The sequence below is a fragment of the Nothoprocta perdicaria genome, unplaced genomic scaffold (assembly GCF_003342845.1).
Source record: "Nothoprocta perdicaria isolate Ctin4 unplaced genomic scaffold, notPer1 scaffold_9, whole genome shotgun sequence".
Taxonomy (NCBI): Eukaryota; Metazoa; Chordata; class Aves; order Tinamiformes; family Tinamidae; genus Nothoprocta; species Nothoprocta perdicaria.
Window position 1 is genome coordinate 6,460,672 of NW_020456198.1, and position 15,996 is coordinate 6,476,667.

Consider the following 15,996-nt stretch of genomic DNA (forward strand, 5'->3'; position numbering starts at 1 on the left):
TGTGGTTTGATTTTGGTTCAAGCTCTGGTTTATTATTAGCCACTGTAAAGTCATTCTGAGCTGGCTTTGTGACACACAGCTGTTACTGCAGGGAGTGGAGTTAATGAGTTTAAGGTTACCACAGAGTCCGAAGCTGTGTTGGCTCTGGAAACTCACTGAGCTGTGCATGAGATTTGGATGTTGGATATATGTTTCCAGAGGGGCTTCTGCCCCCACTGGAGCCACAAGCTGGATTATTTTGGAGTCTCTTCTGCAAATCCCATAAACCAGTCCAGCCTGTCTGAGCCTAGGATCTGCTGAGGAATGGGAATCAGTGAGATCAGGTTGTTTTCTGGCTTGCCAGTAAGAAGGGAAATGAAAAGGATCTGCAGTTGAGAGGATCTAATGGCTCTGCATCCTCCTTGCCCTGTGAAAAGAAGAGCCCAGAGCTCTTAAAACTCACTCTGTGCCAGATGCACCAAGGTAGGGGAGCTCCTTGCACAAGCTGTGCGGGTCCTCGGCTTCCTTCTCAGTCTCTTTGGCCGTGCTGTTTCCCTTCCTTTCGTCACAAATTGCCCAAGCATGGGCAGAGTCCAAGCTCTCCCTGCGTGAGGAGCTGCCAGGGCCTGTGACGCACACAAGCTCCTCTCCCAAAGGTGTAGGGGAGACCTCTGCAATCTCCTCTGCTACCTCCTGTTACAAGAGGAGCTTCTGTTTAGAAGCAGGGTGGTAAACAAGAAAAAGAGGAAACCTTCTGTTATAAAAATTGCAGAAAAATAGCAACTCCTCAAAGCCTATTTTCTCCCCTCTCATACGTTTCTGGTTGCAGTGCCTCTGCAAAGGACACTATGGGGTGGCCGTTGCTGTGCTGGCAGCTCTCCGTCCTCGACGGGAGGTTTGTGCCCAGCGCTCCAGCCTGCACAGACACAAACTGCTAATGGGCTTGGGGGCAGCTGATGTTTGTGCAGTTCCCTGGTGCCTTTTCTGCAGCAAGTTGTGTTGTTTCCAAACCAGACTTGGAGGAAAAATAGCCATGAAGGTGGCTTGATACTTCTTCTTAAGTAACTCTCCCAGCTACAGATGGCAGGGCTGAGGGAGCGTGGAGCAGCATCGGGTTTTATCTGGTGATTCTCCATCCTGTGTCACTGTGTGGTGACCACACAGCCAGATGTCTGCAAAGAAGACACAAAAACAGCCTCTTCCTCAGGTAATTCCTTCACAGAGGTTGCTTCTCCTCAACCCCATAGAGGGATTCCCACACCTTGCTTTCCTTTTTTTTTTTTTAAATGCCTATATGTCTATGCTTCCTTTTAAAAGCAAGAAGATGCAGAACGTGGAGCTTAAAACAAGCCTTGCAGACAGTTTGCCAGGCAAAGCCAATAGCTGCAGTAGATGAGTGTATCACCCCAAATCACAGCTGAGGAAGATGTGGGTTTTAGTGAAGGAGATGCAAGAAGGGACCTGAGTGACATGGGAACAACCTCCCCTCGGGGAGGGAACGTGACTTCTGCACAACTGGCCATGCTGAGAGGGCGATGTGAATAGTGCCACCTCTAGCTGCCATTCCTCGATGTTTCTTTTTTAAATTAACTTGGATGTAATTGCCCTGTGCTAATCATGCCTCACAAATATTGCTGAGCTGCAGACTGCTGACCTTTGACTGGAGCCAGATCTTTCCTTGAAATAATTAATAGAGACTTGTCTGATATTTGCCCACCAAATACCTTTATAAAATGGATTTACAGCCCTCATCTGTGCAACAGGAGGGCAGAGTCAAAGGCACCACAGGGTAGCTCTTACTTTGAGTAGCAGGAAGAAAGCACATGTGGGAAGGACTGTAATTTCCTATGGCCTTATTGATACTTAGCTCCTGGCAGGGGAGCAGGAGTCCAGAGCCTTTTCCCCTTACTGCCATTCACAGACCAACCCCTGGAAAAGGTCTTGCAAAGCACAGGAGTTTGCACTGCTGCAGCAAACCACATGTGAATGAGTGTGAGTGCATGAACTAGCCAGGCCCCTGGCCTCTGGGCTGCAAAGCAAGAGGAACAAGTATTTTTTCTTGAAATAAAGCCACCCAGGTCTATCACTTCGGAAAGCACTGTCTCCACAAGGATTTTTGGTATTTGCTTCACTTTGTCTGGAAGACTATATGGCTTTGCATTTTGCATACCAGCTGCAAAATCCGGGCTGTGTGGCTGGTATTTGCAGCTGGAAGAGATGCCTCAGTCTTCCTCTTGCTGCTTCCTCTGCTAATGAAAGCTTGAGTGCAAATTGTGAGGGCTTCACATGGGTGTCATGTGTCTCTCAGTTGAACCAGGACTGTGCTTTTTGCCAGGACCCCTTTCAACCAGGGATAGATGGTTTCAACCAGGGACAGTCCTGTTTTACTTGGAGCCAGTTTTTCAGCAGCTTTAACATGACCTGTTCCTCCTCCTCTCTCCCCTGAAGAAAAGGACACAGTGAGCAGAGCCAGAGCGCAAACGCCCCTTGGCTGATCTCCACGCCAAGGATATTTCTGTCTCTGGAGAATCAGCATCTTAAAGGAATCTCAAGAGAGACCACACTGCAGCTGAACCTCTGTGACCTGCACCAACACTCCCATTTATCAGAGACCAAGAAGGAGCCATGTGTCAAGCTGCAAAGCCAAATAGCATCAGTATTTTCAGTGGAGCGCAGCTTTGCAGGAGAACAGCTTCCTGTGAATGACTAAGGGTTGAGGAGGCATCGTGCCCTCGGAGAAGACTCTTCTCCAGAGCCAGTGGCTGGGTTTCTATGAAGCCGCGTGGGGATAAAGGGGTAAAATTGCACCCAGGCGTGCTGTCTGTGCCTTGACAGGGTTGGCAATGCCCCTGAATCCAGCCTCTTTGTAACAGCTTTGGGTAATCTGGAAGCAAATGTGTGTGCTGGAGGTGGAGGGAATTTCTGCCTAATCAGTTCGAGTTGCAGATTTTGTTTCCTCCCTCTCTCAGGGTGCAGATGAATAGGGATGATGTGCAAGCTGCTGCTAACAGGTGCGGTTTCGTGGGAGTTCCATGGTCTCGCTTACAGCAGCTATTAGGCTTATTGCAGAAATGCATCTTTTAAACATGAGCTACCTCTGTACTGTCTGGTGGGAGAGAGGAGGCTTTTGTAAGCATGCAGGTAGGGAGAGTGTCCCTGCTCCCACTGGAGGAGTGGAGAAGAGTTGGAGGATACATCAGAGCTGGTGCTGGAGCGCCCAAGAGCTGTTGGCTTCCAAGTTGGCCGTCTGTGCACAGGACTTCAGGTTATCTCAGGAAAAGATTTCTGTTCCTTTCTGGATTGTTTTTGGAGAAACCTAAACCAGTGATATTCTTCTGATCTCCCATTCTGTGTTTTTCATACGATGTCATTGTTGTGACTGCTGCACTGCCTTTGAGCTTCCTTGATCTTTCTATTTAACCCCAGAAAGGATGTGCGTGTGGGAGGGAGTTGAACCCATGAGCAAATTGCTTTTATAGCTGTTCACTTTATTATCACATCTGCTTTATGCAGAAGCAATGTTGCTTCTTGAATTTATTTTCTTCTTACCATGTGAGGCAGAGTGGTGTTCATGTAGGAGGTCCAAACTACAGGTTTGCTAATGCTTGCAGCAAGTCAGCACTACTGGGCCTCCCACCGCCTGTTTCCATATTTAGAAATGGGAAATTCTGTGTGAGAAACATCTTCATATGCTCTCTTGTTCTGCAGATACTGTAGCAAATGCTTCAGGTCCTTTGCTAGTGGAGATAGCGAAGACCCCGGGCTCGACGTTGGGAATCACGCTGACGACAACCACTCATCGGAACAAGCAGGTCATTGTCATCGACAAGATCAAACCGGCCAGCGTGGTGGACAGGTATGGAACTCAACAGGCTGGACTTGTTCTGCTTTTCCCTTCTGTGTTGCTTTTTTCTACCCTCACGAGTTACATACCATTCCTCCATCCCACTCTTTGAGATGGCCACGTCCATTTTCCAGGTAAACTAAATGTGCTAAGAATATCTGGTGTAATGCCAGAGGACACTCCTCATCAGGAGTAAATGTTATTCAGTGCATGTGAAAGCTGAACTCCCCTTTTTTAAGTAAAAAAATGAAAAATCGTGATCTGGCTGCCCTGGAGCATTGGAATAACAAAAGTGTGCTTTGGAAACCTGTCCCTGGAACCTTTTCCTGTTGTGCAAGGCAGGTGGTCACCCTTTACACTGGGATACAGAAAGACAGACCTCTTTGCAGTCCTAGCTGTGATTAGTCTTGTTGCTCCACTGAACTGCTGCCTCTTAGGACTTCTTTTTAAAATTCGGATATTCTGTGTTGGAGCTCAGGGAGCTGGTCTGGGTGTGTGCTCAGCCCTCCTGCGTAGCTACCGCTGAACTCTTAAGCATCAACAGAAGCTTAAACATCTTCCCCCAGCCACCAGCAGCACTAACTCAAAGACTGACCACTCTGGTCCATGATTTCAGCAACACTTGAACCTAAGATTCAAACTGGAAGTCAAAGAGTGGAACGTGAAAACAAATAAAAATAAATTTGTGTGAAACAGAACAGCTGCATTTTGTACATTTCTGCTCCCAACCATAAGGACATGGATTTCAGCCATGTGCATAATTATCCCTCTTGTTTCCTTTGCAGATGTGGCGCGTTGCATGTTGGTGACCATATTCTCTCCATTGATGGCACAAGCACAGAGCACTGCTCCTTATTAGAGGCAACGCAGCTTTTAGCTGCCACTTCAGAAAATGTCAAGCTGGAGATACTACCTGTTCACCAAAGCAGGCTGCCCTTGAAGCCTCCAGAAACAGGTGTGTCCCCCATGCCAACAATGTTGGTTGCCCTCAAAGCTCACTGCTTTTAAATGCTGGCAAGAGACTGCCAGAGAGAGACATCTGTGGAGGAAAAAAAAAAAAAAAGAAAAAAGATATTTTGATGAAATGCCTGTGATTAGATGGCATTCGTCAAGGACATGAATGGGGAAAAAGGTAACATCTGTGCTTGAATGGGGAAATTGTCGTTGGGAATCCCAGGGTTTTGCAGTGCCGAGTGCTGTGCAAGCCATTTTCTTAGTACCCCAGAAAAGAGAGAGAAAAACAACTTTGGTGCTGGGAAATATATTTTCAAGCTCAGCTTTCATTCTCTAGTGTTTGGTAAAGCTACAAGAAGAGTGTGTCAGTGGCTAGGCAGGGTCACACTGGACTCCCATAGGAAGCAGTGCTGTAAGATGAGTGTCTGTCATCAGGACAAGCCTGTTTGAATGGCAGCCATCTGAATGGCAATCTCACCAGTCGGTGGTAGACCACAGAAGTGGCTGCTATGAAACCAAAGCCAACAAATCCCTGTAAATTTTAGACTTTGTTAGGAATTGACCCGGTTGAACATCTTTATGGCTGTCTTTAGCGTCTCCTTTCATGTGAGAGGCTGAGTTGGCCACTCATCTAAACCTGGTAGGACATAATCTCAGCACTGCTTGGTTTATTGTGGGGCTTGCCTGCACTTCTGATACAGTGCACGTTGGTGGTCTTGCAATTCATGTCTTTAAGGCATTGACTGGTCAGTCCAGCCTCTTTGGCTACCATTTCCAATCACATGGATGATGAATGTCCCTCAGCAAAATACATTTTATTCATCTCTATTACTAGCCCCAAGCACAACTGTCACTGTCCTCTTCTAGGGCAATCTGGGAACATGACACTTCTTCAGCATGATGCAGTAGAACATAAAATCTAACAACATCTTCGTGTCTAGAAATAAATCTCATACATGTCTAGTTCAATTTGTGCAGAATTAAAGCAGTTTAACAAAGGGGAAGAATGACTTGACCTTTGTGCCCAGGATAAAATGGAAAGCTAAAATCCTTTTTCCATGGCTGTTAAAAGGAACTGTTCTCCTTCTTCCATTAATGCCCTGGTCCTAATGCCTTCCATCAATGTCCTGGTCCACTCTAGACACCACGTACCAATTCCACAGGCTGCTTTCCACAGACTGGTGGAAGCAAACGTGGGTAGTAAGGGCCTTGCAAAGGCAGATTCTCCTGGCTGAGACTGAAACTTGGGACACCAACTGCTGGAAAGCAGCTGAGGAGAGGAGACTACATGGGCAAATTCCTGTTTGCCACTCACGTTAGTAAGTCCATGTTGTCATGTTGTTATTTTTTTTAAGTGTGGGTTCTAGCGTAATTAACGTTTAGTTATTGAGTACGTGGAGAGAGAGATCTGAAGCTGCAGCTGCTCAGCACTACGGGCTGTCAGGAGAAAATTGGGTCCTTTTGATCTGATGTCGAAGCACAGGATTTGTCAAACTGAGTTTGCCTTCTCCTTGGTTCTCGGGGCATTTGGAGAGCTCGTGGGGAATCTTGCTCGCAAGATCAGAGGGGGTGGATGGAACCCAGGAGGGATGGGTCTCCTTAGGCGAGGATGATGGGCAGGAAGTTTGCTGTAGGTTTTATCACAGAAATGTCCCAAATCCATTTTCTTCCCTCTGTGCAGCAGCATCTGAGTTTCATAGGCCTTTTATCTGTTGTGTAAGATATGAGCTAACAATCTGTATACAAATGAGATAGCTTTAATTATTACAAATGAGTTAAATGATCTTGTTTACATATCTATAAGTTGTGTCCCTAGCACTCAAAGTATTTAGTCTTTCTAAGTACAGTTAACATTCTCCTTTTGTGTAGACATAGCTGCATAGATTTGATTTTTGTTTTTAAAAGCCCTCTGAATGCGAGTTTTCTTTTGAATTCACAAGATAGAAGCCGCAGAGTTGGAACGGAACTTTTGAAGAGCTTGATAGATTAAGTGCTAAATTCACTAACTGTTTAACAAGGATAGAGATAAATGCTAGTATTGGTCAGCAAAGCTGACCTCGATGACTTGATGTCTGTGATGCACATTCACAAATTGGATTTCTACTGTTAAAGTCACAAGCAGGTGACCTTTAGATGAGATGGACCCACAGGTTTAAGTGTGTTCCTGTCCAAGATCTGCACCTTCAGAAGGAGCTGGGGCTGCTGTCACTGTCTGCAATTACATGCACTTGGGAAACACAGACCTGAAAAGATCTTATCTGGGATGGGTGGGTTCCAGTCAGTGCAAGATTAAGAGCTGTTGGGTTAAAACCTGTCTACAGTGATGTTCTGCCAGGGAATGCCATTTATGCTTAGCTGAAAGAGATCGTTACCATCTTGCTTGTTAGCTAGTAATTTCTCCTGGAAGAGAACAGATGCGGACAGCATGGTGCAGGGATCCAGGAGTGAGAGCCCAGCACTGCTGGGAATAGAAAACAGAATCAATCCTGTGCTGCCAAGGAGCAAAAGGAGTTTCAAGGAGAGCAGAAGGAGGTGTCTGTGTCTGGCTATGTGCTTGATGATGTGTTTCAGAGATTCGTGGCATTGAGGCCTGATACTGGAAGGCCATGATTCCTGGGACAGGGATTTCTGAGTGAAGGATGTTGTGCTGTAGACAGATTATTGCCAACACATGCTGGACTGTGGATTAAAACAGTTAAGTGGCTTTGAATAGGGAGTCTGCTGCGTTGGTGCCCTGTTCTCATTTGCTCTTGGCCATAGCACTGGCTTCTGTTCCAGGGTAGGGGAACCTGTGTAATTGCCTTTAAGCAGCAGTGGGTGAAATCCCTTTGGTCTGGTCATCTGTATTCCGCCCTGCACTACTCCTCTTTTTCTATTTGTGCCTCCTGCAGTGGATTCCTGGCCACAGGAATCACAAAACACTCAAATGCTGGAGCCAGAGTGCTCCAAACTGGCCTTGGCATGGGCAGGAGGCATCCAGCCAAGAAGCAGCAAGGTGGGAAGCAGTACAAGGAGGATTCCCTGGGAGCGATGACGGCCTCTGCGGGAAACCTGCGGTTAGAGGGAGCATCTGCACCCTGTACAACAAACTGCAGGTGTCAGTGACATCCGCGTGCTGCCGCGTGCCCCAGTTGTGCCCTTGGCTGTGGAGGTTGACATGTTCATGGGAGTGCGTTCTCATTGCTGGTACTTGGCGTATCGTGGTTGTGTCCTGACTTGTCCTGAGCCAGTACAAGGCTGTCCTTTCTGCAGGAGGAAGGTATGAGCACTAGACCCCGGCTCCTGGCCTGTGCTTTTTACCATTTCTTTCTCTCCTTTCTCCTCTCCGCTGCGGCCATTTCTATTCCCTCAATGCCATCAGTCAAAGTGCAGAAGAGCGACCATCACCATTGCTGGGACCCCTGTGTCAACTACTGTCACACCCACCACCCCGGCCACTGCAAGACGCCCACTTGGAACCAGCCAGCCAGCCAGGATTACTGCAAATGTAACCCCCAGCGCGCGTCCCTGCGTGTGTTCCCTTCTGTCGTGCCCTCCATCCCCTTAGCGACCCAACCTGCAGCACCAGCTCTGTAGCCAAGGGTCCCTCGTGTCTTCTCCTGCAACCTGAGCTGGTTTCTGAAGGTCCTGTGCTGAGCTGATTTGTACCAAATCGGTAGATGCAGCTCAGCACACACAGCTAGGAACCACACTTGGAGCTGTGTGCTGAGCCAAGCCGTGTCCATCCCCAACCCCATTAGTGCCCCATTGTGTGGACGGGGCAAAAATGAGTTGTTACAGGATGAAAAGTACAGCTGTGTAAAATTGGGAATGTAAAAAACTATATAAAAGAAGGGAACAGGAATGTGGTATATCACTGCATGCAGCCCAGCACTGGCACTGTGTGACATGTTAAAAGCAGGGCTGTGGCTGCTGCAACAGGGTCTGCTTCCCCCTAATAATAATAAATTATTAATAATAATATAATGCCTTGGGGTCTGTTTCCCTGTGGTTCTGCCATGTTTCTCTGTGTGTCCTGCAACATGTTCTCTGTTTCCACAGCCCTGGTTGCTGCCAACTTCTCGTCTCCCACCATGAACGCGCAAGGCTTCCCCTGCCAAAACTCCAACACGCTACCTCGCAGCTCGCACCCCATGAGCCCCCGCACCACCATGCTGAGGAGGAGACAGAAGAAGAAGGAGCACAAGAGCTCGTGTAAGAGCGGCGATGGGCTGGGGTGCCTGGGAGGGGTGCAGTGCTTGCCTTGCTCTCCTAGTTGCCCTTGGCTGGGTGCCCGGGGTGGGCGGGTAGGGCTGTTCATCCCAATCCTCTCGGTGCCTCCCTCTTCTTTTCTCACTGTTGCACCACAGCTACGCCAAGGTCTGTGACCAGACCTGTATGTTGACTTAGTGCCTTGATGCCAGCGCAGTCTCTTTCCTACACATGTGCTTCCAAGATGAAGGAAGATGCAACAGGTTTAGCTTCTCTCCCTTTAATTTTTCCTTTTTATTTATTTTTTTTTCTACCTTCCTACCCTGGCTTTTGCTTTACAGCATTATCAGTCTTCTCCATCCCTCCTCTCTGCATGTGTGGGCCTTGTTCTTCCTCAGCCTTGGGAGTCCATCCCTACTGCCCTCTTCTCCTGCACAGCACAACAAGTGCTGGCACTTCCACCTTGCCTCCTGCTGGTGACCCTGCAAGGAGCCTTGGCCATCCCCAGGGATGCCTGCAGCCACCCGCCGAGGTCCGTGGCGACCCTGACCTTCTGCCTCTCTCCTCCTTTCAGTGTCGCTGGCTTCTAGCACAGTGGGTCCTGGCGGGCAGATTGTCCACACGGAAACGACAGAGGTGGTTCTCAGGGGAGACCCTTTGAATGGCTTTGGACTTCAGCTCCAGGGAGGCATCTTTGCTACTGAAACCCTGTCTTCCCCACCCCTCGTCCGTTTTATTGAGCCCGACAGCCCGGCAGAGAGGTTAGAGACCTTGCCCTTGGATGCTGATGGTGCTGCTGATGAACATTTCATGGTTTGGTTTGTTTTCTCTCCTCAGAGGCTCATTTAGATATTTACTATCATCCTTGTAATATCTCCCATTCTTCACTGGGCATGGTTTACTGTCACTGCCATTTCTGCACTCGTCGGCTGACCACGGCCTCCCTCGTATCCCAGGTGAACGTCTTGGCACCAGGCTGTGGCTGTTCTGGGAGGAGGAGGAAGGGAGCGTGTGTCTGTGTGTATGAGAGAGAGCCATTCCCATTTTCTTTTCTATGAAAGATAAAGCTTTTGTTGCGATGTAGAATTGGGAAAAACATAAACATGAGGGCCCAGGGAAGTGTTTCCTGCCCAGTTCCTTTGCAGCAGAGCCCAGCTGCACATGCAGGCCTGAAAGCCAATCTCAACCCCCTGAAGAAGATGCTGGTGGTTCAGAGCGGGGCAATGTTGCATTTAAGCAGCTCCTGCTTTCAGCTCCACAAGCCCTGTGCAAAGAGCAGACAGGGGAGCAGTGCTAATACCTGTAGCTGTCTGTCCTGACCCTCCCTGCAGGGCAGCGAGCCTGTCCCTGATGCTTCTGGGCTTGCAAGTGCCCAACGTTCCTCTCAGCTCTTGCCTTCTGATCTGTGTAAAAAGGCACTTTAACCATTAGCCAAGTTTTATGTGCCTGGGATCTCCTGGCTGTAGTGTAATCAGGATAATATCTCAACCAGCCACAAAGCTAGTTTGGGACCTGGGAGCAAGAGCCTCCCTGGCAGCTGCCCGGCCTCAGCTCGGCTCAGCTAAACTGCTTCCTGCGCCTTTGCTAGCTGCAGTCCACATCTGCTTGGGTGCCTCTGTGCCACCACGGTGCAGATGCCTCCACCAGGGGTAGTACTGAACAGAGCAGATCCCAGGGCAGCTTTAGCTCTTGTTGGGTAAAAAGGACAGCTGATTGCTCTAGGCAGATGGAATAGGGAGGAGTAAACACTCCTGCTGAATGAGCTGCAGTAGCTCCAAAGCCAGCTGCTTTGGCAGGTTTCCCTTCCTGTCTCTGATCTATCCTGATGATCTGTCCTGTGTGGTGGTGTCTGAGGTGCTAGACTCCTGTTCCCACCTTCCTTGGAAGGAGACGTGTGCGCGGGCCTTGTCAGCCTGCTCATGGTTTGGCATCCCCACTCCAGATTGGGAAAATAAAGTACAGAGCAAACCTGCCAGGGAATCGGGAATGGTGTTTTCATGTGACAGGGAAAGCACTTGCATGGGAAAATGCCAGTCCTTGCTGCATGGTAGCACCTAGGGCAGCAGACACGGTGGTGGAAGAGGGTGAGTGAGGGGTGCAGGGGTCTGTGAGGGCAGGTGGCAGGATGGGCACAAGGGACTGGCACAGGGCAGAGGGAGTGGATGGTGCAGTTTAAGAGGGATTCTGAAGAGCTTTTGTGCCATTTTTTGTTTGTTTCCAAGCAGGATTTCAAAGTAAAGGTGGTGGGTTTTGCTTTCATTTTATTTTTTAATCCTCTATTACCAGGGTGAAGCTTTTGGTTGCAAAGCACCAAAGCCCTTTTAGAAATCAGGCGGTGACACAGCCTGCTGTGCCGGGAGAGGGGAGGCGTGCGGAAATCCGCCTGGCTTTTCTTTAGCCTCTTGCCAAGCCTGGAGCAGCAGCAAAGCCCCTCGGTGCGGGCTTGCCTGGCCCTAACGTGTCTCTCACACTGTGCATCCCCTCAGCTGCCCACCCAGCAGCATTCACGCGCTCCTCTCTGCTTTATTCTGCTTTCTCCTGGTGGGGAACATTTGCAGCATGGATTTGATTTGGGGATTAAGATCTCTGCAGTGTATTTCTGCCTTTCTTAGCCTGGGCTCCTCTCCCTGGCAGTAAAGCTGGTGGTAAAACATTGCTTTCCTCCCAGGCTTGAAGTGACAAATGTGGTAGGTTTGCAGTGAGGTGGAAAAGACAGTTTTAAGTTTTCACTTCACTTTTTGTTTCTCGCTGTCATGCAGAGCTCATTTGCTCTGTCCTTGCTAGGTACCTTATTTCCTATCCTTGGCAGGATTTGTTGTAACTTCAACTCCAGACATCAGAGTCATTTTTGTCCTGTTTGCAGGGCCAGGTGCTCAGCTGGGACAGGGCTACGGTGTCTCTTGTGCCTCAGTTGTTGCCGTTTGCCAAAGTGGATGAGCTGTGGGGAAAGAGGGGCTGGGCATCCTGTGTGCTCACACACTTATGCAAGAGAATCTACATTTGCAGCTGCACGGGGCATGGTCCACAATTGCTTTGTGCAATTATTGCCCTAGAAGAGCTGTCTTTTGGATGGATTAATAATCCAGGAGGGCCTGGGACCAAACAGAGTGATTTTCCCAGCAAAGAGTAGGTACGAACGGGAGGCAATAGGGTGAAAATAACATCAGTTCCTCCATACAGTGTTTTAATGATCTCCAGCTGATGCACATTGTGCAGCATGGGGCTGCTCGAGGACTTGCTGCATCCCTCGCAGAGCAGCCCTCCCTCTGTTGCTGGTACGGGGCCATCTCCAGCCCACCATGGAGCTCCAGCACCGCACGCCTGCCGTGTCCGAGGAGCCCAAGCCAAAAGCAGGGGACAGGCAGATCCACCCTGGCCACCTCCAAGTGCTTGTGTCCCAGGTCAGCTCGTGGCAGCACTGCTGGTTTCTGGAGCTGCACTGATTTCCAGTTAGTGCAAGGAGGAGATTAGTGTCTCCATCGCTCTGAGGAAGCTGCACTGCCTCGTGTTTAGTGGCTGTGTTGGCTTGCGACAGGCAGGCTCGGGCAACAGCTCTCGTTTTCCCAACCTGTGATTTGTTTTACAGGAAAATGACTTCTAAAAGACCTCCTTCCCCATCCTGTGTTGTGTTTGCTGAGTGCAAGATGAAGCCTTTGGGCTCAAAATGAGACAGTGATTCAGCCCCTGTATCAGCCATGAGGGTGGCGCAAGATGCCTGAAGTCCTCTCTTAGGTGACTTGCAACATAAACAGCTTTTCCATAAATTTGTGTCTTCCTGCCCCAGTTGTCAATCACAGCAATGGTGGTGCATCTTGCTTTTCTGTCCAGGTATCCAAAATCAATGCTGTCTACTGCATTACATGTTTTTTTCACTCTGCTCAGAGTTGCTTGATCATTGTGTTCCTGGCTTTTTGGTACGAAGAGCTTGCAAGAGGGAAGTTAGGCACCTGGGCAAAACTGCCAGCAAAGCTCTGAGCTTTTCAGGATGTGACCTGCCCAGAGAGGCACAGATACAGATGTGCACACACACAGATGTGCACACACAGATGTGCACACACAGCCTGCACTCACTAACTCGAGGGCCTGCTAGCGCATCAGTTTCTGAAGCCAGTGATGTGGTCACAGTCATAGCTGCTGCCCCACAGCTGCGGTGACCAGGCAGAAGTTTAATGAGACCTAAGTGAGATCTTCAGTGCTTTCAAGTCTTCCAAAGCTTGAACTTGTACCTCTCTGTGTCTGGCAAGACACTTTAGCTGCTTCACTGCCATCTCTGAGACCAGGGGAATACATCATGACAAAATGCCAGTGTCTGAAGTACAGGATAGACCTTCCAGTCCTGAACTCAAACACATCCATAGGGTTGACTTGCACTCCATGAGGTGCTTGTGTTCTTGTTATTTCTGATTTGAAATCGCTTGTTCTCCAGTAATCTCAGAGGTCCTTCAGCAATCTCAGAGTGCTTTATGAGCTCAAATGTTAGACTGTGTATCTGAAAGACATGTCTCTTTGGGGAAGTCATTTGGAAAGTTTGTGTAGTTCCCACAGCAAGGCCAGAGAAAGGACAGCAAGAACCCTGGCTGTGAGGTTACTGCTTTCAACACAAAGGCACATGATGTTATGAGACTGATTTCCATGAAGTTATTCTGAAGAGTTAACAAGACACGTTCGGTCTCCTGAGCCTCCCTGAGGGAACCAGGCATTTGTGGCTTCACTCCACACCCCTTTTTGTAAGTGTACAAGGCCAGAGCTTAAGCAACCACGATCAACTGAGACTAGTATATAAACAAATAAAATACTTTTGACCTAACAAAACTGTTAGCTGTAAAACATCCTCGAATTATGAAGGAATACAAGCAATTGTTGTTCTACAAGAAAGCAGCTCTGGTGGGAAAGGTGGCAGTGGTATGCTCTGATCTTGTGTAAAAGTAATGTGTGTTCCCCCAGCCCCTGAGGCCAAAACGGTGGTGTCAAAACAGGTCAAGTCCTTGTGTGACTTTGAAATGATGAAGTGATGCCTGTGGTCTGCAGATATTAGTCCCTTCTTTCTGAAAGAGGCATCGTGGCTGCAGCAAAAGAGATCTAGGGGTGCAGGAGATGTCTCTGCCATAGACCTCATGGTCTTCATGCCTATAAGCTGAAATTTTCTAATGTATATATGTGTCTGTATATCTACAAGTCCAGGAAAAGACTGTAATTAAACTTCCTGTAATCGGCAGCATTTATTCACTAGAGCAAATTCATTTATACTCCCTGGAGTATGAATGTGTCTGCTCTAATCCAAATCTCCTTAAACAAACACTTCAGAATTTACATCTCATGAGATAGCCAGCACTTTTCCATGGATGGCATGAACTTGGGCATGAACTCAGCAACGTAAAGATATCACAAGAATATTCCTCCCTACCAGTAAAACAGTGTCTGTAGGCAGTCTCCAAACTGGCTCATATCTCAGCTTTAGATGGGCTACGGGTACAGCTGTTCATTGTGCTTGTTCATTTTTCTTGAATTTTGTTGTGTGTTTTGTATTGATAACCTGACCTTTCATTTATATCTCTTTGTTTGGAGGTGAGTAATACACCCACTATCCATTGCCTTTGATGGTATCTTTATGTGACCAGAAGCCATGGTACCATCTTTTCTTACAATTGAATCCTGTGTGAATGCTTAAGAGTGGTTGGAATGATTCCTGAAAATAAAAAAATAAATAAAACATAACTTGTCTTCCATGAGATGTCAGTGGAAGCTGACATCTAAAAGAGGGCAGGCAAAGGAAGTACTTGATCATTAAGCAGAAGCAAAATAAAGATTCTTTGGAGAAGGCTCCGTGCCTTGTGGGGAGCCTTGGTAGTAAAACAACTCCAAAACTAGAGGTGGACCTTAGGCTTCTTCCCTTATCCCTGAGTTGTTTTGGAGAGCTGTCTGTAGCCTGCATTAATGGTGGAGGAACAACAGTTCTGTAAGTTCTACTCAAATGAAGGGCCTTATAGACAGGTACTGAGTGGAGAACCTAGAAAGATGGGGCTGTAGCCAACAACTGATGGAGTGTGTAGAAGGAAAGGGAAAAGCTAAGTATTCATGGCCCCATTGCCAGTCAAGGGCAACACTCTCGCTTTGGAGACAGCTCAGATTAGCTGTGGAAAGTAATGTGGAGGATCATCTTGGTAGGTTTATACTAGGTCATTTGTATGTTTGTTTTGAAGAGAGGAGAAGTGGTCAGTGAAAAAGCTCTGCTTGTAAATAGAGGAGTCTCGAGACATAAACTGTGCTGCACATCTCCAGCATTGCTTTGCAATCAGCGTTTTTCTTCCGTAGTGAAAAAAATGCTGATTTGTGCTCTTGGAGAACAAGAGTCTGAACCAAAAAGCTCAAAGTGCTGGTGGCAGTTATATTGGCAGACTATCACATCGGAATAATATTGGCCTTTCAAGGCAGTTAAACAGTATCAATGTACATTTGGCTTCCAGAAATGCAATTACAAGGGATAAATGATTATCCAATTTACTGAGACATTTCAGTGAGTTCATTGGATTGCAGCTTCAGTATTAGCCATGTATTAAACAGAGGACTCTGTGCAATTTTCAGTGCCATTAGTTTGGCTTCCAGCGGGCTCAGACGTGCAAAAAGAGTTGTGTACCATTAGATCCGGTCGCAGGGCACACGCCCCTGCATTTATCACTTTCATTTCATGGCCATGGTGTTGACTTTTAAGAGAGGGAGGGTTTGGTTTATTTTCTTGGAAGTTGCATTAAGTATGACAAAAAAAATGATTGTTAGGTGCCCAGTGTATCTGAACTTGAAGCAAACCATGTGGCTTTGTGGTCTTCCACAGGCTGTTTGCACTGGGGCCAGGCATTGCAGAATGTGTTGTCATCTCTTTGGGGCCACTTTCGTCAGGGTTTGTCACCACTCTGTGTGTCGTGTAATAATTTGCCTGGCAAAAGTAACTCACAATTGGTTCTGGGTTTTTTTCTCTCCTCCTCTCCTCTCTTGCCTCCTCATCCCCTATCCCTTTTTTTCCAATCTGAACT

The 15,996-nt window shown here is 47.8% G+C and overlaps 1 protein-coding gene across 1 annotated transcript in view; it reads left to right on the forward strand.

Moving 5' to 3' along the window:
- The window catches only part of GRIP2 (glutamate receptor interacting protein 2), an 85,317-nt gene that overhangs the window by 43,875 nt on the left and 25,446 nt on the right, over positions 1–15,996 (forward strand). The window contains exons 8-12 of the mRNA XM_026052626.1: positions 3,688–3,835; positions 4,609–4,778; positions 8,139–8,264; positions 8,819–8,971; positions 9,543–9,729. Of these exons, the coding sequence (XP_025908411.1) occupies positions 3,688–3,835; positions 4,609–4,778; positions 8,139–8,264; positions 8,819–8,971; positions 9,543–9,729 (784 nt within the window). The remainder of the gene's footprint in view (positions 1–3,687; positions 3,836–4,608; positions 4,779–8,138; positions 8,265–8,818; positions 8,972–9,542; positions 9,730–15,996) is intronic.